Consider the following 25,796-nt stretch of genomic DNA (forward strand, 5'->3'; position numbering starts at 1 on the left):
AACAGAGAGCGGTTAATCTGGCTCATCCCGGAGTCACGTGACATGGGGAGGTTTGACCGTTTGACCAAGAGCTGTGGGTTGGATGCAAAATGCTTTACACAATCACACAAAACATTCCACTTGAAGTCTTACGTGACGCTTTCTTTAACTCAAATAGTTTATTAGTGGGAGCAACTGAATGATTATGGTTACTTTACTGATTTAGATTAAGTAGCCCCAGACTGCTCACAAGGATAGCCTACATACATTAGGATGTATCTGAGCTAAAATGTAGGCTCAGGGTCAGAGGTAGACATCACTCAATTTTTAAAGAGTCACAAGAAAACTAGCTGAGAGCCACTAGTCATAGCTTCAAATCTAGTATAATTGCAAGAAAGATGTATAGAGATATATCCAAGCAATTATTGTTTTAACTCCCCATATTGCTGCACCGAAATAAGACCTTATTTTGTTTTCTATAGCCTTTTTACTAACTGGTACCCCCATTCTCCTTTCTGTTTATTCATTTATTTTCATTTATTTCCTGTGTTTGTAAGACTGGTTTTTGATTTGTACCAAGTGATCTAATTTTTGTTCCCCATACGAGAGTGTTGTATGTTAATGTGTCATAACAATAAATAAAAAAAACTAGTCGTAGCTTCTGGTGCAGTTGTTGACTCTCCTTTTCAAAACAGCCGCAAGAAGAACAAGTTTGACATATGTCATGAAAATCACAGTTTTGGCAAAATGTTGAAAAATGTTGAACCTGCCCTGAAAACATTACCTGACATTTTCTTTGGTCGTTTCCGGTGATTAAACTAAAGCAGATGTTAAAGCCGCGTGTCACTATAGAACTAGCACTTAAAACATTAAGAACTCTGCAAGTGGAAGCAGTCATTTTACCTCAATCCTTTATGAACCAGGCAAAGTGGGCAACTCCCATGGGGCCCCAGCTTCCAGAGTCATATATTGTTCCAAAATAGGAATACTGTACTAAAGCAATGGGTGGGTTTAATAGGGGCCCAGCCCCTCATTTTTGGTTCCTAGGGTTCCTGTGTAGATGTTTGAACACTTTCAATGAAGCAAGTGACATCCTCTTCAAACATCAAGTTAATATGGATAGATCCATTCTTGTAATAAATTTATGGAGAGACTAAACTGCGTTTTATTGCAGTGTTGCAACAAGTCTTCATTTCATGTCACTTTGTCTCTCCGCCTACGCATCACCCTGGATCAAGCCTGACAGATGGGCCAGTGACCACAGCTCTAAGCCCTGGTGGGTGGACCGCATCATGTCACATTAGGGGATTTTCCTCTACTGCCATGACTTAATACTGACCAAACTTCCACCTCTTTAAATGCTGGAATGTAATTTGAAGAGGAAATCTCAAGCTGAATGTCCATTTCTTTTCCAACCATAAAGATTTAACAGTCACAGAGAGTGTTTGAAATATTAAACACAAGTATTCATATACGCGCAGAGAAAGCTCCGACATAATGACCGGGAAATACAAAGCCTTATAATCTTTTTTCTTAGACCTGCTGGAGAACAATGCAATCCCAAAGCCGGCGTCAGGGTGAATTCTGTTAGTTTGGTCATATAATGTTGTCACACTCCGTCTGACTTGTTTCAGGATAGCACAATGTAAAGCCTGTGGGTTTCAGACACGGGGACTTGGGATGGATCTTTTTTTAAAACAGCATTAGCGAGTGATTTCCATAGCAGGGCTTAGAGCAACAGCAGCACCATCCATTAGAGAGTGACCTTCACTATTAATATATCTGCCTTTCACACAAGCACACGTACACAAAAACAATCCTGTGGTGGGGAAGAATGGAAAAAAACGTGATTCCCCTCTGAAGGGAAGGTCAGTGGAAAGCGAGCCAGAATTTGAGAGGGATTAAAAGATGGTAAATCCTAAATGAACTGACAGATAAAGGACACAGAGACTGATGATGCGAAGGTCGTTAGGCTATGTACGCGTGCCATGCGATTTCCTCTCCACATTGACTGGGCTGCTGCGCTTTGGCCTCAGGAGAGTCACCATAGGCTCGGCTGACACAGATCTGCACCATGGCAAATAGTGAATCTGCATTGTATTAATCACAGATTGGGGATTAGTTTGACAGAAAACATGAAAACAAGATGCCAGTGGACAGGGAGAAAGCTCCATTTACCATGAGTATTGCTGTGTGATGTTCTGCTGACAAAATATGCCTGTAATTCATACTTTAAGGTTATTTTGGCATGAAAACACAAGTAACAAGTGACAAAATCACCAGTGTTTCTTCAGGATAACAAGTGATTCAATGAAACATAACTTGTTTCATAACCCAAGGGGCTCTGGTGGTTAAGTATAATGTGTAGAAAACGCAGTACATTTTTGAACAGTTTAGAGAAGGTGTAGTTTTGGATTCTCATAAGTTCCTGGTGAACCTGCTTAATATGTCATCATTCAAATTTGAAAAAACCCCCCACTAGTAATAACAGCTGTAATCTCAATATTTTAATTGAGACAATCGCGAATTGTTTTTTTCGCAAACCAAAGCAAAATTTGTTAGTTACCAAAAACCTTTATTTATTATTTTCTTAGTCAGATATATAATAAACATAATTAAGTAATTATGCAACTTTATGTATTTATTTACATACTTGGCTATTATCTGTTTAGTTACTTATTAATTAACTTTGTCATTTAGTCAGTCGCAAGTATGTGAACCCTTTGGAATTACCTGGATTTCTGCATACATTGGTCATAAAATGTGATGTGATCTTTATCTAAGTCACAAAAATACTACACTGTGTAAACATTCAGAGTGCAGAGGGGAAAAAGTATGTGAACCCTTGGATTTAATAACTGGTTGAACCTCCTTTCGCATCAATAACCTCAACCAAACATTTCCTGCAGTTGCAGATCAGACCTGAACAAAGGTCAGGAGGAATATTGGACCATTCCTCTTTACGAAACTGTTTCAGTTCAGCAGTATTCTTGGGATGTCTGGTATGAATCGTTCTCTTGAGGTCATGCCACAGCATCTCAATCGGGTTGAGGTCAGGACTCTGACTGGGCCACTCCAGACGGTGTATTTTCTTCTGCTGAAGCCATTCTGTTGTTGATTTGCTTCTGTGCTTTGGGTTGTTGTCCTGTTGCATCACCCATCTTCTGCTGAACTTCATTTGGCAGACAGATGGCCTTACATTCTCCTGCAAAATTTCTCGATAAACTTTCTCCATTTAAAGGCAATTTTTCTTACCGTGGACTAATGAACATCAAAGCTTTTAAAGATACTTTTGTAACCCTTTCCAGCTTCATGCAAGTCAACAATTCTTACTCTTAGGTCTTCTGAGAGCTCTTTTGTTTGAGGCATGGTTCACGTCAGACAATGCTTCATGAGAAAAGCAAAATTAAAATTGGTGTTTTTTTTTTTTGTTTTTTTTACAGGGCAGGGCTGCTCCAATCTTGTCTGAAAACATAATTGTTTGTGTAGTATTAGTTTAAGCATACTGTGTTTGTCTATTGTTGTAATTTATAAATATCAGATCACATTTTATGACCAATTTATGCAGAAATCCAGGTACTTCCAAAGGGTTCACATACTTTTTCCTGTGACTCTAAATTGTCTCTGACTTCGTCAGCCAGTCAGAGGGGAGCATGTCTGTACAGAATAAGTACTGTAGCTTCAAAGCATCTGTGAACACAAACCTAATAATGTCAATGCCATCTTTAAAAATATAAACATTTTATCATTAAGCCCCACTATAATATTTGTCTTTTAGTTATTTTCATTCTTGTGGGGGACATGCACAAGATCTACAGACACTGGAAAAGCTGATGAGCCTGAAAAGAAACCTCCACATATGTCATAATATCACTCTGAAAACAGTCACAACACTTTTACTGTTTTGTATGGGTAGAATGGCTCCACAGTGTTCTTCAAGACAACATAAGTGACCTTGCTGTTACTTTTACACTTTTGCCAACCATAGTTTTAGTAGGTCATCCTTAGAAAGAAACAAACAAAAAACCCAATGTGATATCAAGCAATTCTCATTTATTTTTAAATTTTTACCAAACAAACATAGAAATATCATTTGTATCTCCTCATTAAACAAAATCATTCACATAAAGATTTGCGAGACATGTATATAAATACATTGTTTCCACTTTAATCATCAGTAAAAATTAAACAAAGAAAAAGGGGCGACTGAAGCCACAGCGACCGATCATTTAGTTTTATCAGGTCTACCAACAACTATGTACCAACATCAGCTGATCAACACCTTGGTGTTCTAAAGGCCCTTTGTCTATCAACAAACAGACTGACCACTAAATTGGATGCCCACAAAACAGCTGCAACATCTCATTAAAAAAAGCTATTCAAAAGCCAGGACCAAGTACTAACAGTTAAAACAAGAGATGGTTCATTTTATTTCATGTACACAAGTACTATTATCAAAGTCATGCAAGATGAAATTAATTTCTGACATCAAAACTTACAATTGGATAGGAATTATAAAAAATGCACTTTCTATACAACTACAGGTTAAGGCAATGGAATTTAATTCCTTTTATATATGTGTAATTGTGTGTATGTGTGTCTTGTTAAAAACAAGTTCGATTGGATTTGCGTGGATTTAAAGCTGCTCCATATCATATTTCTATGTCTGTCTTCATAAATCCTGGAAGGTGCAAACCACACACATTTCATATTCTGCAAAAAGGTAGTAAAAAACGATTCATCAACATCAAAAGGAACTTAATACAGCCTTTTGCACAGTGCAATCACAGAGCTGGAAAAAGCCCTTACAATCTGTACATATGGCATGGCTTTTTCTAGCACAGAAACTGGAAGAAAAAGTTGTTTTTTTTTAAATCATATAGAGTGCAGGAGCAACAATGAAGTCTGTAGAAAAATCTACACACAGTCTAGTCAAATAAAGATAGACACACTCAGAATGATAAGTAGAGGGAGAACACTTGACAGCACTAATGCCTCTACTCCTTTCCTTCACATTACAGTGCCTCCTGGTGGTTTGTATCTCTACTGTCACCAAGAGTCCCCAGTGGGAATCCAGAATCGGTTTACACCGTTCACATTTCAAATTTAGCATCATCTTTGAAAAAAAATTATCTGATCTCATCCATAAATGATGAATAGGTGACTTTTCAGCTACTCCAAATATATATAGCCAAACCTATCTTACCACAACACTGACATGTAATTTGTGCGTTGAAAGAGTTATAGGTTGTTGTAATAATTTCTCCTGTCCTACTGACTGTGCAGTGATACCTTCACAGAATGACTACACTGTAAGAAATGGGGTACAAAATGCATTTTAATGTGCAAAAGTGCAGTCTTAACTAATAGGAGGCTTCACCAGTCTGAGAATAGCCAAATCAATGGGTACCTTCGTTCTGACAGTCATGTGTAGGTTTATTGTCAGGGTTTATTGTCAAGGTTTGTGACTGCCACGATGTATCCCTCTACCCTCAACAAGAAAACACTGAAACACAAAGAGGTAAGTTTTTACTAAAAAGGTCATTACTTGGGAAAATACCCATCAATTTGGCCAAAACTAGCTAAAGCCTCATATTTGCTTTAACTGAATGCATTTTTGCACAAACGAGGAGCGTGGCTTTTTGTACCCCCATTTCTTACACTGTAGTTGCTCCATGAGGGATAGCTTCATGGCCAGTATGGAGGGAGGGTGTGTGTGTGTGAGATTACAGAAACCCTTTTAACTGTTTCAATGTACTTATGGGCATGTGCGTGTTGCACTGAGTCAGACTTGAAACAAATCTGAATGTAGCCCAATCTGAGACCAGCCCTCACAAGCAGCAATAAAAAAAAGTCCATTCTGGGGAAGCAAAAAAGTATGTTTCTCTTGTAAATTAAATTTTCATATTACATAAGATAAAACTACAATCTGTTTTGTATTTTTGGGTTAACAATTATAAACATACACTCTTGGAGGGGGTAAAACACCCAACACTTTTGATGCCATAAAAAATAATTACATAAACATGTACCTGCACTGTCACCAAGTCCACCTGCCCTGAAACTCCAGACTGGTTGCAGTGTAGCAAATAGTGCAAACTAGTTAAGATTCCAGTCCATAGGACCACATTTCATCACTATATTTAGACAAGCAGGTGATATCCACTGCTTGTTTTTTTTGTCTGCGTGTGACTGATAAACCGTTGAAACTCTGTACCTGGCAATTATTGCATGTGACACATTTAACAATCATTTGCATATGCTGTGTGTGGACCTGTGATGTGACTTCATGTTTCCCTTCGGACCTTTTTCTTCTGGGAGGGCTTTGGAGGCTCCGCAATCTGCTCAGATATCTCTGCAAGTAGATTAAGGAGGTAAAATAAAAAAAATTGTAACATAAAATATGGTATGTGCTTTAAAGAAAATTATGAAGTAGTGGTAGTGAGATTGAACAAACAGTTTGCTATCCTGCAGAGGTGCGACCAAGTTATTGTTTTACAAGTTGCAAATAAGTCTAAGGACTCAAGTCCCAAGTCAAGTCTCAAGTCCTAAACTATGAGTTTTGAGTCCTAATAAACTCATAATGTGCTCTTTACCAAATTAAATGCCATTTCATATTTTTAAAAAGCGTTAAAAGTGAAAAAAAAAGCATAACACAACCTTAATGAATAAAGCGTTAACCTGTACAGAAAATATACTCAAATATTCGCAGATATATTTAGAATACATCAGAAACTATAGTTTAGCGGCTCATTAATGTTAGCGCTCCTCCACTGATAAACACGGCATTAACTTTGTGGCTAATTTAGCAACGGGCAGCGTGAGCTGCTGTAATGTTACATGATTTTAGAGAATATTTAGAAGTGATGAACTAGGGACAAATGTGGACCGTTCACTAGAACAGCCACACTATTTGAAATAAATGTACAGTTACGTTTGTCCAGCAGCGTACGTTAGCTTTCAACACCCAACTACCGTAACATTAAACTGCTGTGAGCTGGTAGGAAGCCGGGAGATGGCAATGAAAAACGGCAAGTCATGGATGCTTTCAGGAGAGGAGAAGTGACTGGGTCTGTTTTTATTGTAATTATTAAAGTCATGAAATTAACTTTACAAAAGACTGACTCACCACTCACACAGCACTCTGCGTGTTTCTAAATGCTGTGTGTAAGTTCCGGTGTTACGCTGAGTTTTGCCTGTCTACCGAGAATTGCTTGCACCTTTAAATACTGCTTTTAAACGCTATAATATTCTTTGTGGGGTTCATCAATGGTGATAAATGATTCGAAGTATATATTTTATGAACGTTTACAGTCTTTTATATTTTAATACACTTAGCAGAAGTGCCATTCCTTGACATTCAGTAAATATATGTGGGGATAACCATGTTTGATCAATGAGCACAGCAAAGTGTCTGAAAAGGACTTAAAGAGGTGGATGCATAATTCGGTAGAACAGATGTTTTTGGCTACCTGCCGAGATTTGCATCCACCTCTTTACATAACGGACCGTTATAACCCGCGAGGTGCATGCAATTCTTGGCAGGCAGGCAGAATTTGGCACAACACCTAAACTCCGGGCAGCTGATTGTTTTCTTCTGTGGTTTTTGTGGTGAGACAGTGTAGTTAACAGGGGAGCTGCAGCTGGTCGCCCTCTGGTTGGCAAACTATCCAACATCCATGACATGAGTGAAGGATCTTACTCTAGGTTTCTTTTTTAATAGTCATATCTGCTGTTATAAGCGGCCGATGACGATTAAATGCAATTAGCTCATATCGACTGATAATATCGGGCGGGCTCTAGTGTGTACACATGAACTGATGCAGAGCAGGTGACAGGTGAAACACTTGAGTTGAGTTGATGACAACTAGCTACATTACATAGTGCTGAAATACAACAGTTGTGTTCTGTTGGGAGACACAGTTACATAAAACAACAGTGACAAAACTAGGGGTGTGACAATTCACCCAATCCACGGTTCTGTTCAGTGTTTCCTCTAGGATTTTTTTCAGCAGCGGGGCAGGACAAACAGCACCCCCTCCCCTGAGAAAATACTCACACTTCACAAAACAAGTAAACTTCAGTGTTTCCCCTAGGATGGAGTTGTAGCAGCGGAGGTGAAACAAAATGTTTGTCTGAATATAAAACCCCAACACAACATGTCTCAGCAACATTGCTCTTGTGTCCATGAGCATGCGATGCACCGTAGCATAGCTTAAAACTACAGTGTTTTCCCAGTTTAATGTGAGCTTTAGATGAATGTTTTGGTGTTGGTCGGGGGTTTGGAGGTGCTCCCCAAGAAAATTTGATGTTTTCCAATGAAAAATATGTAATTTCACATCATATTGGGCCATTATTTTCACCATATCGCTGAACAAATAGTTGAAAAAGTTAGAGCAGATAATAAACAAACAACACCCAAAGATCAGTCTACTGGAGGAACTACAACCTTTAGATCTGGAGAAAGTAATTTGTTGCTCCACAGTGATTTTACAGTAATGGCATAGCATGTTTTGGACATAACCCCTAAGCCTTAACGGCAGGAAAGCCCTGTTAATATGACCTCAGAATCATTATATATACGACTGTTCATGTTTGCCTTGTGTCTTCATTTTACAGCTTCTGACATTTATCTGTATACATTAACATAAAAAATAGGCAACATGAGAAACCTCCTCACTTCTGAGGTGCATTTTATTTGCACATTAAAATCCAAAAAGAAACGTCTACTCATTAGCTTAAAAGGACTAGTTTGCATCACTAATTAGCTTTACTAACCTCAGCTCCTCCGTCCTTTCTTGTCCAAAACCACTTTTTCAGACTGAAAACCAAAAAATAATTTAATCAGTCTGTACAGGACAGAGCAGCAGGCTACGTCAGTTTAGTCTAAGTTTGTACCTGATGTTCTCAACATTGGACAAGCACGCAGTAATAAAATGCAGCTTACAGTTACTTTATACAAATTGAACTAATGTTAAGTTACATAGCAGCTCTGTAGCTGCTGTAGAAGCTTTCCTGCTCAGCAGCGCAGTCTGAAGGGGAGGGGAGATGTTAGCTAACTTAGCGCTAACCGGCTTCACTTTTCCAGCAGGTGGGAAACAACAGACTTTTCTTGGTCTTGAGAAGCTGATACACTGTAACAGACACCGTACATTTACTGCCAGAATATTTTCCTCCGCTCGTGTTCACCGTCACTTTCTGCCACTTGGACAATCAAACTCGCTAAGCACCTCTCGATTCAGAGTTATGCTGCTCTTATAAAACCATCTGTCACGTATGTTCTGCATAGAACGAGGAGAGGAAGCGAGCCGAGCACTGAGTGCTGCAGTGAAAACATTTGTAGCGCATAGTTTAATGATCGTGGGAAATTTTAGTAGTGGCTGAATGCATATAGGGGAAACACTGCTGTTCATAACTTTTTTTGTGGTGTTAGTTTCGGTATTGATCCACATGTGCTGCACTTGAAAACTGAATCACTGGTGAGTTTATTAAACACGGCGACTTTATGAAACGTACTGCTGATGGAGAAAGTCAGCAGAGACACATACAGGGAGAGAGAGACAGAAAGAGGCCGTGAGAGACCAGAGGTGCAGGGAAGGTATGTGCGCTAGTGTGGGGAGAAGAGAAGAGGAGCAGATTCACGTAGTACTCGCAGATAACACTAAAAAATGGAGAATGACCTACAGTCAATACAAATACGATATACACTGCTCTTTGATTTTGTCATGTCGAGTTTAAAGTCATGATATTTATAACTTGAGTCTGACTCGAGTCCAAGTCATGTGAATAAAGTCCACACCTCTGCTATACTGTTTGGCCATGTATTTGCTCTCTGTGAGTGAATACAAATTCATAATCTGAGCTGTTGAAACCTACTTTGAGTGGAGGATATGCTTGGAATCTGCTTTTTGGAAGCCAGCACAGGAGGCTCTTGGGGTTTGGGTTCTGTATTAACCAGGGGAGCTGTGTTCGTCATCTACAATCAAACAAATGCAATAACATTACCAAAACAGGAGAAATGCAGACATTCATCTGATGTGAATATGTACACATAAATAGAACATTTTATATAGAACGGTTTTATACTTTTATACTCCTTGCCTGAGCCTCAGATGCATCTTCCTCTTCAGTTTTCTTCTTCTTTTTCCTCTTCTTCTTTGATTTGGCTGCTCCACCAGAGGGATCCTCAGTGCCCTTCTCTTCCTCTGATACCTGCCATTACAAACACAAAACATTCATATCATTTGAAAATTAGGCAGAAAGAAATCAGGAGGTACATTGTGGGATGGACACCACCTCAATATATGAATCAACAAAGATGTTCTGTTGTTGATGCTTCTGATTTGGCAAATGTTGTGTTGCTTCCTCAATGATGTGCCGAAAAAAAACCCCCAAGGCAATAAACTCCAGTATACAACAAGCCTTCTTTAAATGTTGTAAAGACTTTTGGGACTTGCATAGCGATAATTTAGAAATGTACAATAGGTGTAATTAGGAGGTGGAGGACAAGGGTGTTGTAACCCTCAGGGTATGTTGCCATATAAAATTAACCATCAGTTTATTAAATTTAGACTTTCATTTATGTCACCACCTGCTAAAATAGCCACTCAACATTTAAGCTCAAGTTTGAACACTGCCACTCCTGCTTTTTTCCCTTCTAGCAATACCACCTCTGCCCAGCAGATGGCTGAGTTGGACACAATTTTTATGGCCCGAGCATGAAACACTTGGTGAAACCTTGTTGGGGATGGGCTGTTCCTTTGGTGGAAGTGCTGGTGTCACCAACACAGGGGGCTCTTCGTAGTTTCCCCAGTGCTCTGCTGGGGCATTCCAGTCTGAAGTGGGGTCCGCTGCTGCCATCCCATCTAAAAGAATTCACAGACAGGATCACAGTTAGATTATTACAAATTCAAACGGATATGCATGTCGAGGTATGGATACTTTCGCATCCCACAAAATCAAAACGCATTTAATTTTAAGATTGCGATTAGGCTTTATCTCACAAAACCACTGGCAGCTTTTACATTTTTTTAAAGAGGTGGTATTATGCTTTTTGGCTTTTCCCCTCTCCTTTATTGAGTTATATATCTTTTTTGTGCATGTAATAGGTTTGCCAAGTGGAGTGGAGTTCCCATATAACACCGGTGGAAAAACACTGAGCTGCAGCACACCAACTCCTCTCCCTTCCAAACACTAGCTACCCTCCAGGCAGTCAATGGGCATAAAGTTGTTACTGTGATGTAGAGACAGAGCTCAGTTATAAGTTTATGGATGAAAAATACTTTTGTTACAGATTAATAACTCACCACTCTTGCTCCAGTCCATGTAGCCTACAGCTGAACTGAAGCTGTTTACCTTCTTTTGGCTGACCCGCCCTTCTCTGCTTCTGATTGGCTAGTAGTCCTTAACTAGGAACTGTGCAGGTGCAACTCCCAACAAAGATCATTTAGAGACAAGATGCATCACTCCAGAGCTAAAACAAAGGCTTCACACACAGAGTGAAAAGAGGAGCTGCAGCAATGTGCAGTATGAAAAAAAAATGTTGTTTTTTGAAAATTAAACCATATAAACCTATTCTGGTACAACCCCTAAATAGGATTTTTAACCTAAATATGAGCATAATACCACCTCTTTAATGATCCAGAATTATTAAGAAGGTTGTGTTACATGAAATGGGGTGCTGAAATACTCACTGAGTCCAGACCATTCATCCTCAACATCAGGGTGGCTCTGCCACCGCAATTCAATTGAATTTGATATTGGATCTAAGAGAGACAGGTAGTGGGAAAGTGAGGTAAAAAAAAAAAGTGAGTGGGTCATAAAAGCTGGCACTTAATCACAACAACCAACCTGTGGTGTTTCGTCCCAGCATGGAGAAGGACACAGGGTTGAGGTCAGCCTTTATCCGGCTATCAATGCCACTCCATGCTGCTGGAGAGAGTAACAAAAACACAGATTATATGGCTGGAATGTTGCTCTGGCAAACAGACAGTGGAGCTCAGATTTGTCAACATCGCACATGTTCTACTGGAGTCGGCACTAAATGCAGTCATCAAGGACTACCTTCATATCTTCCTAAAACCAGTGTGCTGTCACCCAGTTACAGTATAGAAATACCTTCCACAGTTGACATTTCACAAGGAGGACAAGGGTGTTGTAACCTTCAGGGTATGTTGCAATATAAAATTATATTTTAATTATTATATAATTTTACTGTAGCTACCCTCAAAATTGTTGTTTCATTTCAAATGCAACGTGCTGAGTGGAGTCAAGACATTAAAAAAACCTCACTGTCCCACTGTTTACATATTGAGTTGTAGATTCTGCCGTGTTATACTCCACTATCAATATTATTTAAAGGTCTATGCAGGTCAAGGTGGTACCTTGTGTCTCCTGTGCCCAGGACTGACGTTTAGGTGGGGCTCTGTAATGTGTAGCCGTGGTAATGGCACTCCACTTGGTTCCCTCCATAGCATCCATCGCACCTGAGATCTTCAAAGTAGTATCTGTCCAACCTCCACCATTGACTGAAGGCTCCTCTCTCCAGCTGCAGGACACTGTGGAGATATTAGGGAAGGCAGGGAATCAGATTCGCCATTTTGTCAGTCAGTGACAACCTTCAGTCTAGCAAATTCTGTATTTTAGAGTTAAGACTAAAATCGTTGATTACAAAACCATCGTTTACAGGCCTGTTCAGTTACTACACCCAGGCAGACACCTTTATGTCTACCCTCCATCTTATCTCGATACCAGAGCAGACTTCACTCAGGACAATAAAGATAAAGAAAAAAGGAAAAAGCAAGCTATTAAATAGTTTCCCCATCTCAGTCACACAAAATAATAATTTAGCTTTGTCTTTACCAGCTCCACTGGCTGCATCCCCCTTCCCACTGGATCTTGAATGCAGGGACTCTGAAACAATGTGGGGAGAAAGTATGCTTAAATAACATGCATTACAACTAGCTAATAATTGTTAAAACGAGTGAACTGTTAACATCAAGGTGCTACATATATGCTGAGCCCTGTAAACACTGAATGTTAAATAAATGTTTGGGCACAAGCCTTCGATTACTTCTCTATCTTTGAGTGTCACACCCAATCCCCACATTTCCTGGATGAATACCATGGTTTCCTCTTTTCTTCTTGGTGTTGGTAGGAGCTGTGGCTACAGGTGCTTCCACATTGGTCTTTGGCGCCCCCCCCCCCGCTGGGCTACCAGAGTCCCCAGAGCCCTTCTCCTTCCGACGTTGCTGCTTCTTCTCTCGGTTACTGACTTTGGTCTCCCATGCACCTAATCACAGAAAAACAACATCAAATGTTTAGGGGACTTTTTGTGTGCAAGGCAATAAAAATAAGTATTTTAGATGATTGACTGCAGATGAAATTGGGTTGATTATTTAACCGAGAGGCGGTCTACAACAGGAAAATCAAAACCAATCAAAACAAGAGATTTCAAGTAGGTTATAATAAATACAGTGCTGAGGCAAATTCTTATCAACTGTGTTGATGTAGCAATCAAGTATTGTAGTTGTTGTAAAATATGAGGGCCAGGTACTGGGTAAAATGGATTTTTTAGTTGTTTTAGTAAAACAGAAGTTTGAAATTTCCCCCTACCACAGTTGAGTCTTACCATCATCAGGTTCTTTCCCATCATTTGTCGACACATGCTGGACTGGTTTCAGATCCGTTTTGGTTTTCTTCTTGTTCTTTTTCACCTGCACTGGGGCCTGTACCTCATGCACCTGTGGATAAAGAGAAATAAAAGCTATATTGAAGTAATGTATGAGGTTACAAAAAGGTTATACTAATGGAAATCATGTAACTCTGTCTTCTGAAGACATGCCACTCTGGCAATGTTTGAAAAGGAGAGACAGTGGGGTTTTAGAAATATTTCACCACTAACAAAACTGTCTCATAATAATACTTGTGTGGCTTCTCAAACATACCTTATCGGTTTTAATCTGTGAGGCTAGCTTGGCGACAGTCACTTTAACATCCTCCTGAGCTACAGCCACTGGTTGTCCATTGGACTGAGTCTTCCGGGGGAGTAAGAAAGACATCAGATAAACAACTTGACGTTGATGATCCAGTAGTACAGAAAACATTAAACTTACCTAAAGTCTGATCACCCAAGGTGAATCTTTAAAATACAATAACGTTATACCTAGATTCCCAGCAAACATCACAAATGTATAATCAAATTGCTACATGCACACACGTTTCTTATGCTTCAGGTGTTATCGCAACATCTGGCTAACGATAATACTTTAGCTAGCTGGCACTGTCATTAATTGCTTGTCAGTTGGTATACAACTAAGTTAGCTAGTTAGCATCGCTTTCTATACAAGACATCATGATTCAGTGTATATTCAGCTAACTGGTTTATTTTTGTCATTTTCTAACGTTAAGTGGGGCACATAATTGTCCCTAAATAACACAATTTGCGTTGTGTAAACAAAGCAAGCTGTAAAGCTACCAATATTTAGATAGTCCGTGGTGTAGGACTAGGTGTTAGTTAGCTAACTAACGTTAAATTTAACAGATTTGTTTGATAAAAGGACACGTCTAAAGGTAGCTAACGCTAACTGAGTGAACACTGTCGTTTAGCATTGTTTCTAGACACACCAGTGAGTAACGTTGACGTTAGACGCACTTGTTGACCCGCCGTGATTCAACAGCTCATAAACGCTGGCTACGGTACCTTTTCAAGCGTTTTCTTTTTGTTCCTCTTCTTCTGTTCTTCTGGTTTGGCAGTTTTAGTTAAATTGGCCTTATCAGGCTCACAGCTGCCTTTGGTGGCCGGGGAACCCCGCTTTTTCCCGACGAGCAGTCCGCCACAGACGGCGGCCCAGGACAGACAGAGTAAAAGCAGCAGAGCCACCGCGGCCGTAAACAGGATAACCCACGTCGGGTACAGCTCGGGCTTCAGACCCAAATCCACCCCGAACTGAGCCTGAACATATCCTTGTCCTGAAGACAGGACATCCTTCAGATGGCTGGAAAGCAGTTCTGCTTTTTCCAGCGCAAAACCTTGAAAGTCCCCAGCCATCTTTCCAAATCGCTAAAAGACTAGCTGTTAGCTAGCATTACCAGCATCCGTATGCTAACGGAGGAGTGGCTAATCTAATCTGACCGTTGGGAGAAATATCAGTAAAACTACATTTCGCAGTACGTAAATTCTTCTTTATCCTGACCGTTTGGCAGGCAACAATACTAGCTAGATTCAGGGATTTGGCCATACCTAAATCATGAAGTTAAACCACGTTTACAGCTAAGCTCCCACATTTGGAAATAAGGCTGCTGAATGATGTTGGCTCTCTGATGGCTGTACGATGCATGACAAATACAATTTAAATAACGTTACAATAAAGATTTTTTAAGAAACATTTTATTGTACATGAAAACTTTATAAAATGTGAAAACAATTCACCATATAAGCCAGCAGCCAGGACTGCAGACTCAATAAAATATATTCTAGATATTAACCATCTTCTAATGTCCAATGAGGTACAGAACAATAATTTACAATAATAACCTGACTAATTATTTATTTTTCACCAAACCTTAGGTCTTATGTGTGCCCTGTAGCATGTCAAGGTCAAAAATCGCTATAAGCACGGCTTGACAGGTCCATTCGTTCATCCTATTCTGCTTTGCAAACTGCAATATATTGGCTGCTAAATAACTCAAGGTGTAATTCTCAATCCCTATTGCCAAAAGGCTGGACATGTCTACTGGAAGAGTGCAGCTTTAACCTGTCAACCATTAATTTGTCCTTTGTAATACTCAAATAGCTTTGAAACAAGACTTTATACTGTTAATAAAACAGGTGAAATGTAACAAATATGTAACATGGTGTCATCTCAGTGTCAGAAGTCTGCATCCAGAGTGAATTCACAGTCCATCATGCTTGACATAACCCCAAATCTCTGATACTCTGCTACACGTTTCTCAAAGAAGTTGGTTTTCCCCTCTAGTGAAATGGACTCCATGAAGTCAAATGGATTCTCAGCTTGGTATACCTTGGATTAAAAGGAAAGAGAAAAAGTTACAGCACCAAAATGTCACACTAACATTAACACGTTTTTTTTTTTTCATCATTTTTGCAAAGACTGTGACTTTTATAGTGAGACTTCCATTCTCCTCAATCCAGAGGTCCTCTGCTTTAACACAATAGCTACCACTTAAAAGGGGTTCAATGTATTATGACAATTTGGCTTTCGTTTTAATCGATTTTATGACCATTTAAATAGAATTACCTTGGCCAGTCCGAGTTCAGCGAGAAGCCGGTCGGCCACAAACTCAATGTACTGCTTCATCAGACAACAGTTTATTCCAATGAGATCCACCGGCAAGGCCTCTGTCAAAAACTCCTGCGACACCAAAAATAATAAAACAAAAGGTCTTTCAAAAGAGAATAGCCTGTCAAGGTACTACTGATTTATTGCCGCGGGAGTCAGTATAGACAAAGTAAACAGTAAGAAAAAAAAGCAGAGATAGATTGAATTAACGTGTAGTCTGGGCTGAGCATATTCCCCCCCCAACAGTAGCTGACCTGCTCAATGCTAACAGCTTTGGTGATTATGTCTTTAACCCGGTCCTCTGATGGTTTCTTCACCAGGTAGCTGTACAGCAGGCAGGCAAAGTTACAGTGAAGGCCCTAAGGAACACACAAATATACATGAAACCGTAAAAACAGAGTCCTCAGTCATTGTGACCATATTTACTACCCAAACTGACTGAAGAGCACCATAGCTAATCTGACATTTTTTAAACAGCAAGGTGTGGATGGAAGAGCTGAACAAGACAGCCGTCACATCAGAGGATTTGCAAATGCAGACAGTAAGATAGTACAGTAACATCAGAGTTATATGAATGATTTGCACAATCAAACCTCTATGCAGGTGTGACAAAAAAATTATTCAAGATAGAAGCTTCCCAACAGTATTATGCAAGAGCAATGATTTATACAGTATGTTGTATTATTTCATGTGCTGCAAGATGTCACAGAAAGTAATCATTTCAAGTTGAATTAACCTAAACTTCACACCTGTTGTACATCATTGTAATTTATTCCAGCTGCACTCAAAGTTTGAGGTCCTTTTGACAGGTTACCAACGTCTTTTTGTTTTTTAATTCCTCTCACCTCATCCCTGCTAATCAGCTCATTGGAGTAGGTAAGGCCAGGCATTAGTCCTCTCTTCTTGAGCCAATAGATGGCAGCGAATGAGCCGGAGAAAAAGATGCCCTCCACTGCTGCAAACGCCACAATTCGCTCCCCTAAGGGCAAAACATGTCAAAACTCCTATTAACCACTTATAAATGGGAAGTTCCTCTTGGTGAGTGATTGACAGTATGATGTTCTGAGTGTTGTCTCATTACCAAATGTGGATTTGCTGTCATTTATCCACTGGAGGGCCCAGTCTGCTTTTCGTTTCACACAAGGCATGGTCTGAGTGGCATTAAATAAGTAGTCTCTGAAACACACAATGAATAAAAAATGACTTGTATTACTAACTCTAAACATATAGCCTCAGCAAACAAATATATCTAAATTAAGTACAAACATAAGATGCAAAATAATGGAAGGCTTGTGTAGGTAGAGAGTAAAGTGAATGCACCAGTACTTTTTGTTAATAACCTCTTAATGCAGAGGCCATGACATTGTTGTCTTCCTAGCCTGAAGATGCATCAAAGCTGCTGCAGCTGGGAATACAACAGAAATAACGACAAGTGGTGTAGACGACTTAGCCTGTGATGAACAGGTGCAAGTCTTACAGTTTGTTGTTGAATCTTTGATACATGGGGAGAATTTGTCTGTATATGGTTATGCGTTGGCTCCAAAGGCACTAAGGCTGCACCACATAATCTTTACCATCTAACCATTACAATCTGTAGCAGTTATTTATAATTGGATGCAACATAACTGAGCTCATCTAAACTGCAATACATTTACAAAAATTACCTCTCCCTCAGGTCCCTGATGTAAGTGTTGATGAGCATGCTGTACATCTCTGAATGAACGGTCTCTATAAGGATCTGGAAGCTGTAGAAGGAGCGTGCTTCAGGGACCTGCACCTCCTGGCAGAACCTCTGCACCTGTTAGATATGACAGTTGCACAAATACAAAAAACAACTTTTTTAGAAAGGTATTATCTTCAGCATAACAAAATTGAAACTATATCTGACTTTAATATGAAACCGTTTACTCACACAGGGTAAAGCTAGGACTGAAGTTTAAGTGAGGCTGCCATTTTTGTATGATCTCAAAACACACCATGCATGTTAGTTTATTCTCAAAACAATATGTTGTTGCAATTGCTAGAAAGGTTCCTCTCACCAGGTTCTCGTTGACGATGCCATCACTTGCGGCAAAGAAGGCTAGAACATGGGAGATGAAGTGTTTCTCCTCAGGTTTCAAACGGTCCCAGTGTGCCAAGTCTTTGGATAGATCAACCTGAAAAGACACATCAACAGTACACCTGTCTCCTAAATTGTTCAGGGTTTTTCCACTGAATATTTATTTTATTTTAAGTTTAGTTTTCTTTGGTATTTTTGTGGGAAACAACCTGAAAAGGAATCAGTATCACTTCTTTAATGTGTGGCATTTGTATTACTTCAATAGTATTTCATTTACTTTAAATAGACTGATACTGTAAAGTTTGTGTTCTCAGCTAAATACATCTGGTCAATTAAATACATTTTATAAAAAGTACATATAAATTACATTATGTACATATTCGAAATTATTGTTTTTTTCCAGCTGGTAAAACACTAAAAATTACAATAATTATTCAGTACAGTAAAATTGAAACATACCTCCTCCACTGTCCAGAAAGATGCCTGTGCCTGCTTGTACATCTTCCAGATGTCGGGGTACTGAATGGGGAAGATGACAAACCGTCTGGGGTTTTCCCGGAGCAAAGGTTCTTCCTCTGTCTCTGAACCATGCTGGCAGTCTGGGTCTTTATCTTTAAAGCCATTCTACAAAGAGCCCAGGAGGCAAATAAACACATTTTCACCTCACATTTAGTACGGTACTTTACTACGGCTTTGGACTAATGTCCACAAATGTCTTGTACCTTTAACTACAAAACAGCCCACTGCGCTTGCGCATTGACTCGTAACATCCAAAACAAAGGACATATTGCATTTAAATGTCCAATATATAGCTTTTTTTTGTTATTTATAGTAGTTGTATCCATTCCTAGCAATTTTCTCCTCACGTTCCTTCTACAATTTAAACTACATTTTGTCGACGGTGGTGCTCTGTCCGACAAACGTCTAACGTTACACCGTAGTCCAAAATTGAGTTAGCTAAAACATTAACGTAACACGATGAGACAAGGCCAGTTTGTAACATTTAACATTGTTTGACGAAACCCCTCACTTACAGTTACGAATTTGCCTTTACAAAGCGAAGCTCTGACATCTACACCCACCTGTCTTTTCGGTTGGTTGACACACTAACATTACCATGAATGCACATTGGTTATTTTATCATTACGTTCCATCCCGCCTAACGTTACATATAATTCACACATTAGCTGTATTTAAACTGCTTACCGACTCTTTAAAAACACCAGATTGCTGATTAATTAGATCCATTTCCTGAGAAGACCTTATTCACCGTTGGCGTCATGGAGTTTGGTTCATCTAGCTTGTACTCTGTGCCATAACCTTGTGGATGCAGCTTTGTTGGCTGAGCCATTTAAACTAGCACACAGACGGATGTAGCGCCTCTAGTGCTGCTCACACAACACGCAGCATTATAAAATCGCATTCACGTCAAAGTAATACCACATTCCTGAAAATGACTATGATATGACGAGACTCTCACTCTCTGCTGATACTTACTCATTTCAGTGTCAGTCATCAGACCGCAGGGTTTGTCATGGGAGAAAATAAAACAATAATACAAAAAAAATACAGCCACTTGGGAAAGAAAGGGAACACAAACACAGTTCAGACTAATAAATTCTTTTATTGGAGAGCAATGTAATTTGACATATTTATTACAAACACTACGCTTATAGGTGTATTGTAAACATTGAGGAACTCTGTAATAAAATCCCTTGTGTTTTCAATGACAGCTTGACCATGGTAAGAATTTAGAGCTGGATGATGTCAACGTGTGAGAGCCAACAAATCCGGATCACTACACTGGTATGTTGTGTATCCCCAACCGGAACACATCATTTGTGCAGGCCCATGCACAGTTTTGGGACTTGAGCATAAACACTTGATGAAAGGCCATTGGTGGATCATCATCTACCTGTTGCAAAAGAAAAGTTTTGGAAGCATTTGTGAGCACAATGATAAGAAAACAAAATGTTAAAAAAATAAATGTACTATACATAGTATATCACACTTTTACCATATCATGCAATAATCATGATAAAACAAAGACAGTCAGACCATTAAGGAGACAAGGAAGTTTGATGTATAAGAAAACACAGCAATGACAGTCAGATGGAGCAGGTGTACAGGTCAGGACGTTTGATAAATAGTGAGTCAAATTAGGAAATATAAAATAAAAAAAACACAGCCAGGTTTGACTGGATTAAAACAAAAATGTTTTTACATCTGTGTATCTGGGGCCTGTACCACAAATTACATTAGTGAGTTAGCTAGCCATCTTTGGGCTTAACTTTTGGGTTTTCCTGTATCACAAAGCTGGCTCACTTAACCTGCTCCATGAATGGGCTAATTTAAGAAGATCAGCTCAAAACTAGTGATGGCAGTGCGACGCTGAAGCTTCGATAAGTGCTTTGAAACCCTGAACTATAATCCTATAGAACCACTGCTTCAGAGCTTGCTTTGGTGCGAAAAAAATCACTTGACATATGACGTCCGAAGCAGCAAGTGCTTCATTGCCTGAATGAATAATCTGGCTGGTTGGCGGTCCAATCAGGTGATTAACTGGAACTGCCTCGTGTCGATTCTGACAGGTGATAGGTTGAGACAGTTTTGAGTTTGAGCGCCTTAAGTCTTTATAACCGCTCTAAACAATGCACGATTTGTGGAGTTGTCGTAGTGCTGTCGAGTTGTTTGTATTGGATCATTATGGAACCAGCCAGGAAGCGAGGTCGTTCTGACATGTGGGAACAATCAATCTGATTGCTGCTGATAAGGTGGGTGTTCTGGCTGTTTAATATATATGAAAAGTAAAGTTTATACAACAGTAACTGTCAGTACAGTAGCCTTCTATAGCTATGGGTCTATATTAAGTAGCATAACAGTAAAATGATGTAAAGGATTAGGGTAGCCATTAGCCTATATCATTATAGACTCAAATTGCATTTTTATTTACAAATTGTTTTCTTTACAGGTCCAGTGCTTGGTTTGTTCAACCAAGCTGAAGTATCATGGGAATACTTCCTCCATGATTAGGCACTTCACTGCCAAGCATGGAGCTGCTAAAAACCATGGGAACACAAATCAAGGTAGGCTATATATTTATTATATTACTATTACCTAGACACATTTACACAATATGATATGACCGTATGCCATGCCTACTTAATTTATATGCAGTTTCACATAAATCCTTATTTTCTTTTATTAAAGTAATTTTAATTTCTTTATGTCTTAATTTGTCTTAGTGGACCGGAAGCGAGAGCTAGATGAGACTCTTGTGAATATGGTGGTGATGGACTCGCAGCCCTTTTCCATCGTGGATCACTGTGGCTTCAAGGAGTTTGTGGCATTGCTTGATCCCACATACACTCTTCCATCCAGACAGGCTCCAAAAGAACATGGTGGTCTAGAAATACGAGGAGGAGAAGACCAAGGCCAAGGCCGTCATGCAGAGGGTGGAGGCTGTGAGCTGATATGTGGACCTCCATTAATATGGACGCATATGTAGCAGTAATGTGCCATTATGTGAATGACTCTGTGAAGCTGGCCACAGTCCTTTTGGGAGTGCTGCCTTTCCCTGAAGCTCATACAGCTGTTAACATCACTGCTGCAATGAGGTCTCTCAAGGAGGAATGGGGCATTGAAGGCAAAATGACCTCAATTGTGACAGATGCAGGAGCTAATATGGTTGCCTCTGTCAGAAGTTTAAATCTCAGACACGCACTTTGCTTTGCTCATTCCCTAAAAATTTAGTGGTGAAAAAGTCTTGATGCAACTCCTGGCCTAGAAAACCTACGCACAAAAGGCACGTAAAGTAGTCACATTCTACAAACCAGCACAACAGCAAAAGAGAAGCTCAGAGAAGTACAGGAGCAGATGAATCGTCCAGTGAAGAATGTTGAAAATCCATCATCCACAGGTAAAGTTATAAATAGTTAATTGAAACCTTTCACTGATGTACTGATGATTATCATGTTAGTCTTTCAGATGTTAACCTTTGGGAAACTCTGGACAGAGATGCTTCTGAAGCAAGGAGGGCAAGGAATGCCACAGCGGATGCTACAGTGGAGGTGCAGCGGTACATGACCCACCGCTGCAAAGATCAGAAGACCCACTACTGTACTGGCGAAATCATCAAAATGTGTACCCTCATCTGTGTAATCTAGCAAAACAATTTTTATGCTCGCCAGTATCATCTGTTCCTTGTGAGTGAGTGTTTTCCAAGTGTGGAGAGGTTGTGAAAAAAAAAAAGAAACCAGCTCAATCCATTTTTAAAACAATTGGCTCAAGTGGTTCAGTGCTTTGCAAAAGCTTCATTTGGCCGTCACTACTCAAAACCTGTAAACAGCCTGACCACTGACAAATCTCACACCGGCATATTGTAGTTTCTTGAAGACTCATGTTAGCTACCTAACTAGCCAGCCTGCAAAACTCACCACAATCCCTATGTCTTGTTTTTCATACTGGCCCTGACAGAATCCACAAGCTGGCCCATAAACACACTCGTAGTCGAGTTCAGTGGGAGCAGTAACTCACTAGCTGCTGGCACATTAGTGGGTGCAGTGAACATTTCAATTGTAATAGCGAGTCCCACCAATCAGAAACGTCACGTTGTTTTTTATAACATTACTGTACTTTAGGATTGTGGGTAGTGTAGTACTTTTCCATTACATTGCGAATGAAACGTGTTTCTTAAAACAGGATTGATATCTTACAGCTGTGTTCTTCTTCTACAGGAACATATACCATCGTTTAAAATCTCATAGCTCATGGTAAGTCCACCTTAGATGGTTACGACATCAACGTATTTTCTTCTCCTCTGTGCTTTGGTAGCACAGACAGCCTTACATTACTTTTAACTGTTTTATTTACTGTTTTATGTGCATCACCTTTTTTGATTCAATAGTTTGTACATCATCAAGACGAAAAACAAAATGTAATCACTCTATACTGAAGACATGTAATTACCATACTCATTTATAGCCTTAACCTTGCTTTTAATGTTTGGAAATTAGTGCTAGTGTTTCTACAGCATCTTACTCCATTCTAGTAATGTGATCGTATGCATTTCAACTTGTTGAATATCACTTTTTGCTATCCCTTTAACCAAATTTCATACTTGTTGTATGAAAGTATGAAGTACTTCATTCATAGTTCTGACGATGTTGCTTATAATAAACAACTTTGCCTCTTTCGCGTGAACACGCTCATAGCTGGATTGCAAAACCCAGAGTTAACAGAGCCAGACACCAGTTATCCACGATGGCCAACGTTAAGCTCAGCAAAGCCAGGTATCTAAAAAGAGAGCCAGACTACGGTGAACTTGCTTTGTGATACAGGCCGCAGGTGCAGAACCAAGGCTATCAATAAAAATGTACCAGCTTACCTGTAACTGTCCGAACACCATGATGAGGATACAACTATCTATCGTGGGTTGGAAGTCTTGTTCTGTGATGATGTGCTTAATGCGCTTGAAAGGCAAGTTCTGTGGATTGGAAACAATAGTATTAATGTAATGTACAATAACACACAAAAAAGACACTTGGACCGGAAGCTGCCAGTTAAAGGCTTTGCCCCTTTTTTGTTCAGAAAGCCTACTTTTTTCACATTATTTTCTGAATAGATTTTTAATACAAACTGATTAAGAAGAGATACATACGACTAATTTGCCAGCAATGGCTTCTCTCCCTTGAAAAGGTGATCCTTCCCATGTCAAACAGGCGTCAGCGGACTAAGAAAAAAAAAAAAAAAAGTCTGTTTACATCAAATGCATGCACTTTTTTGTGTGCTACGCATCATAGTATTTACAGTAGTATTTACAGTAAACAAGTGTGATGGAATTTGGTTTGTCAGTGTCTACACCACATGTTGATGTTACGTACTTTATCAAAGCAGACAATAATTAAATGGACACTGAACAAACGTACATATAGGTTACCCAGTCCCGTCCTGTTCGTATTGTCAAACTGGTTGTAATATTCTTGGACAAAGCCCTCGCCAATCTTTTGCCATATTTCTTTCTCGCAAGCCATGCGTGAACCTTTGGATCTGTTAAAAGAGAAGAGTCTCATCATTAGCAGTCAGTCAGAGTTACAGTACACTGAACACATTCTCCAACATAACATATTTCTGCTGATCCCAGTAATTTAAACACACACCACATATTTAAAATTAAAGAAACTCCAGAAAGATAATTTATAAGACTGTATCTGGATGAATGGAAGGAGATCAATACTTATATTAAGTAAAAAGGTGCCAATCATTCTATACATTGCACAATTATAACAGCTTCACTGAAAAACTGTAGATGAAGCTACAAAAACATTTCTTAATTGAAAGCTATTTACAAGTCTATTCTGCTGCAGGTTAACTTAACGATAATCCACCAACACCCACAGTCTCTTCTGACCCTACATCTACTAAAGTTAATGTTTACAAGGCAGGAAGACGACTGTGTGTTTCATTTCTGGATGAAATATAAGAGCAAAACCACTCAAATTAAGGCATTTTTACGGAAAATTTAGTTTTTACACAGCCATTACACAAGAAGCAAATACAAAACTATGGAAACTCTTCCTAAATACGTGTATATGGGAACACTAGAAGAGATCTGAGCTCTGTGAAGGCGGCCCTCTGATTTAAGATTTATTCAGACCACTCACAACTTCAACAAAACGGTCGTTTGACAGATACTACAAATTAATCCTGTTAACATCAGCAGTCTAAGGGATATTTCTGTGGATATACAGCTAGAAAACTTTTGACCTCCTTTAAGCAAGTTAGGATTTCATTGCTGCTAATGTCCATGTTTTCCATCGTTTGCAATGATAAGAAAGATTACAGCAGTGACTTGACATTTCGCAGGTGTAACTTAAGGTTTCTGTAAGTCTGGCCCAAATCACATTAATTTTAATGTTAAGAGGCTCGAATGAGATTACAAACAGATTGAGGTCCATCAGAAGTTACAAGAGAGGGAGTCTGGGCTTGTGGGGATTCGCTACTTCAGCCAGGGTTAAACAGATATCTAATCCCAACATCGACAGCCGCCATAAGTTATCCAATAACGTAATTTATGGCTAACGTTAACGTTAGCACACACAATGTCTTTTCCCGGAAACGCTTTAAAATCTCTGTCTCTACTTTATTTTCACCGTACTCATCTCGGCAAAAGTGCATTACTACAACTGGGTAGGTTATTGGTGAGAAGCACTTAACTCCAAAACAGTACTTTACCGTGTCCGTAAGTTTTATCTTACTTTTTCAATCACCAAGGAATCCAGCGTGGAGACAAGTTCAGTCAATCAGAGGCTGATGGGGTTCCCGCTTCCTCCGAGTCGTGACGAAATTATGACGTCTCTTGCAAGCTGACCAATGAAGGCTAACTACCGCATACTAATCATCCCAGAGTTAAGCCTGTCAGGGGTTCTTCCTCCGCGACTATCTCCAACAGGAGCAAT

The 25,796-nt window shown here is 39.5% G+C and overlaps 3 protein-coding genes across 5 annotated transcripts; all 3 read right to left on the reverse strand.

Moving 5' to 3' along the window:
* Window positions 1-4,012: 4,012 nt before the first annotated feature.
* mtdha (metadherin a) lies at window positions 4,013-15,258 on the reverse strand. 3 transcript variants are annotated; one of them, XM_038725896.1, is made up of 12 exons: window positions 14,681-15,258; window positions 13,926-14,015; window positions 13,610-13,721; window positions 13,103-13,270; window positions 12,841-12,891; window positions 12,363-12,536; window positions 11,830-11,907; window positions 11,673-11,744; window positions 10,717-10,844; window positions 10,066-10,191; window positions 9,856-9,955; window positions 4,013-6,334 (listed from the first exon to the last, which is right to left on the reverse strand). In XM_038725896.1, exons 1-12 carry the CDS (start codon window positions 15,026-15,028, stop codon window positions 6,267-6,269), a joined length of 1,515 nt encoding a protein of 504 aa, XP_038581824.1. In that variant the 5' UTR covers window positions 15,029-15,258; the 3' UTR covers window positions 4,013-6,266. The 3 variants fall into 3 exon arrangements, with proteins under 3 accessions (XP_038581824.1, XP_038581823.1, XP_038581825.1); XM_038725895.1 differs by having other exon boundaries at window positions 11,830-11,910; window positions 14,681-15,251; XM_038725897.1 differs by having other exon boundaries at window positions 10,081-10,191; window positions 11,830-11,910; window positions 14,681-15,249.
* A 91-nt stretch (window positions 15,259-15,349) lies between these two features.
* rrm2b (ribonucleotide reductase M2 b) lies at window positions 15,350-19,703 on the reverse strand. The gene is made up of 9 exons (XM_038725899.1): window positions 19,546-19,703; window positions 18,799-18,963; window positions 18,320-18,436; window positions 17,945-18,078; window positions 17,362-17,456; window positions 17,126-17,259; window positions 16,535-16,639; window positions 16,239-16,352; window positions 15,350-16,001 (listed from the first exon to the last, which is right to left on the reverse strand). Exons 1-9 carry the CDS (start codon window positions 19,585-19,587, stop codon window positions 15,849-15,851), a joined length of 1,059 nt encoding a protein of 352 aa, XP_038581827.1. The 5' UTR covers window positions 19,588-19,703; the 3' UTR covers window positions 15,350-15,848.
* Window positions 19,704-19,943: 240 nt separating this feature from the next.
* Window positions 19,944-25,715, reverse strand: LOC119908146 (nuclear transport factor 2-like). Its single transcript, XM_038725901.1, has 5 exons — window positions 25,596-25,715; window positions 24,267-24,387; window positions 23,999-24,070; window positions 23,726-23,824; window positions 19,944-20,254 (listed from the first exon to the last, which is right to left on the reverse strand). The coding sequence occupies exons 2-5, from the start codon at window positions 24,369-24,371 to the stop codon at window positions 20,138-20,140; spliced, it is 393 nt and encodes a 130-aa protein (XP_038581829.1). The 5' UTR covers window positions 24,372-24,387; window positions 25,596-25,715; the 3' UTR covers window positions 19,944-20,137.
* Window positions 25,716-25,796: the final 81 nt, after the last annotated feature.

The sequence above is a fragment of the Micropterus salmoides genome, unplaced genomic scaffold (assembly GCF_014851395.1).
Source record: "Micropterus salmoides isolate LMB-PRFRI ecotype aquatic unplaced genomic scaffold, ASM1485139v1 Ms_hic_scaffold_17, whole genome shotgun sequence".
NCBI classification, from domain to species: domain Eukaryota; kingdom Metazoa; phylum Chordata; class Actinopteri; order Centrarchiformes; family Centrarchidae; genus Micropterus; species Micropterus salmoides.

Excerpts from the sequence above, each read along its gene's own strand:
- LOC119908146 (XM_038725901.1), bottom strand. The coding sequence starts at position 24,371 with ATGGCTTGCGAGAAAGAAATATGGCAAAAGATTGGCGAGGGCTTTGTC. Across the intron at positions 24,071-24,266 it reads CGGGACTGGGTAACCTATAT|TCCGCTGACGCCTGTTTGAC; the intron begins GTACGTTTGTTC and ends TTTTTTTCTTAG. Across the intron at positions 20,255-23,725 it reads TGGTGTTCGGACAGTTACAG|GTAGATGATGATCCACCAAT; the intron begins GTAAGCTGGTAC and ends CTTTTGCAACAG.
- rrm2b (XM_038725899.1), bottom strand. The coding sequence starts at position 19,587 with ATGGATCTAATTAATCAGCAATCTGGTGTTTTTAAAGAGTCG. Across the intron at positions 18,964-19,545 it reads CTGGTGTTTTTAAAGAGTCG|AATGGCTTTAAAGATAAAGA; the intron begins GTAAGCAGTTTA and ends GGCTCTTTGTAG. Across the intron at positions 17,260-17,361 it reads TGACAGCAAATCCACATTTG|GGGAGCGAATTGTGGCGTTT; the intron begins GTAATGAGACAA and ends TTTTGCCCTTAG.
- mtdha (XM_038725895.1), bottom strand. The coding sequence starts at position 15,028 with ATGGCTGGGGACTTTCAAGGTTTTGCGCTGGAAAAAGCAGAACTGCTT. Across the intron at positions 12,537-12,840 it reads GGATGCAGCCAGTGGAGCTG|TGTCCTGCAGCTGGAGAGAG; the intron begins GTAAAGACAAAG and ends ATATCTCCACAG. Across the intron at positions 11,911-12,362 it reads CTGGGCACAGGAGACACAAG|CAGCATGGAGTGGCATTGAT; the intron begins GTACCACCTTGA and ends TACTCTCTCCAG.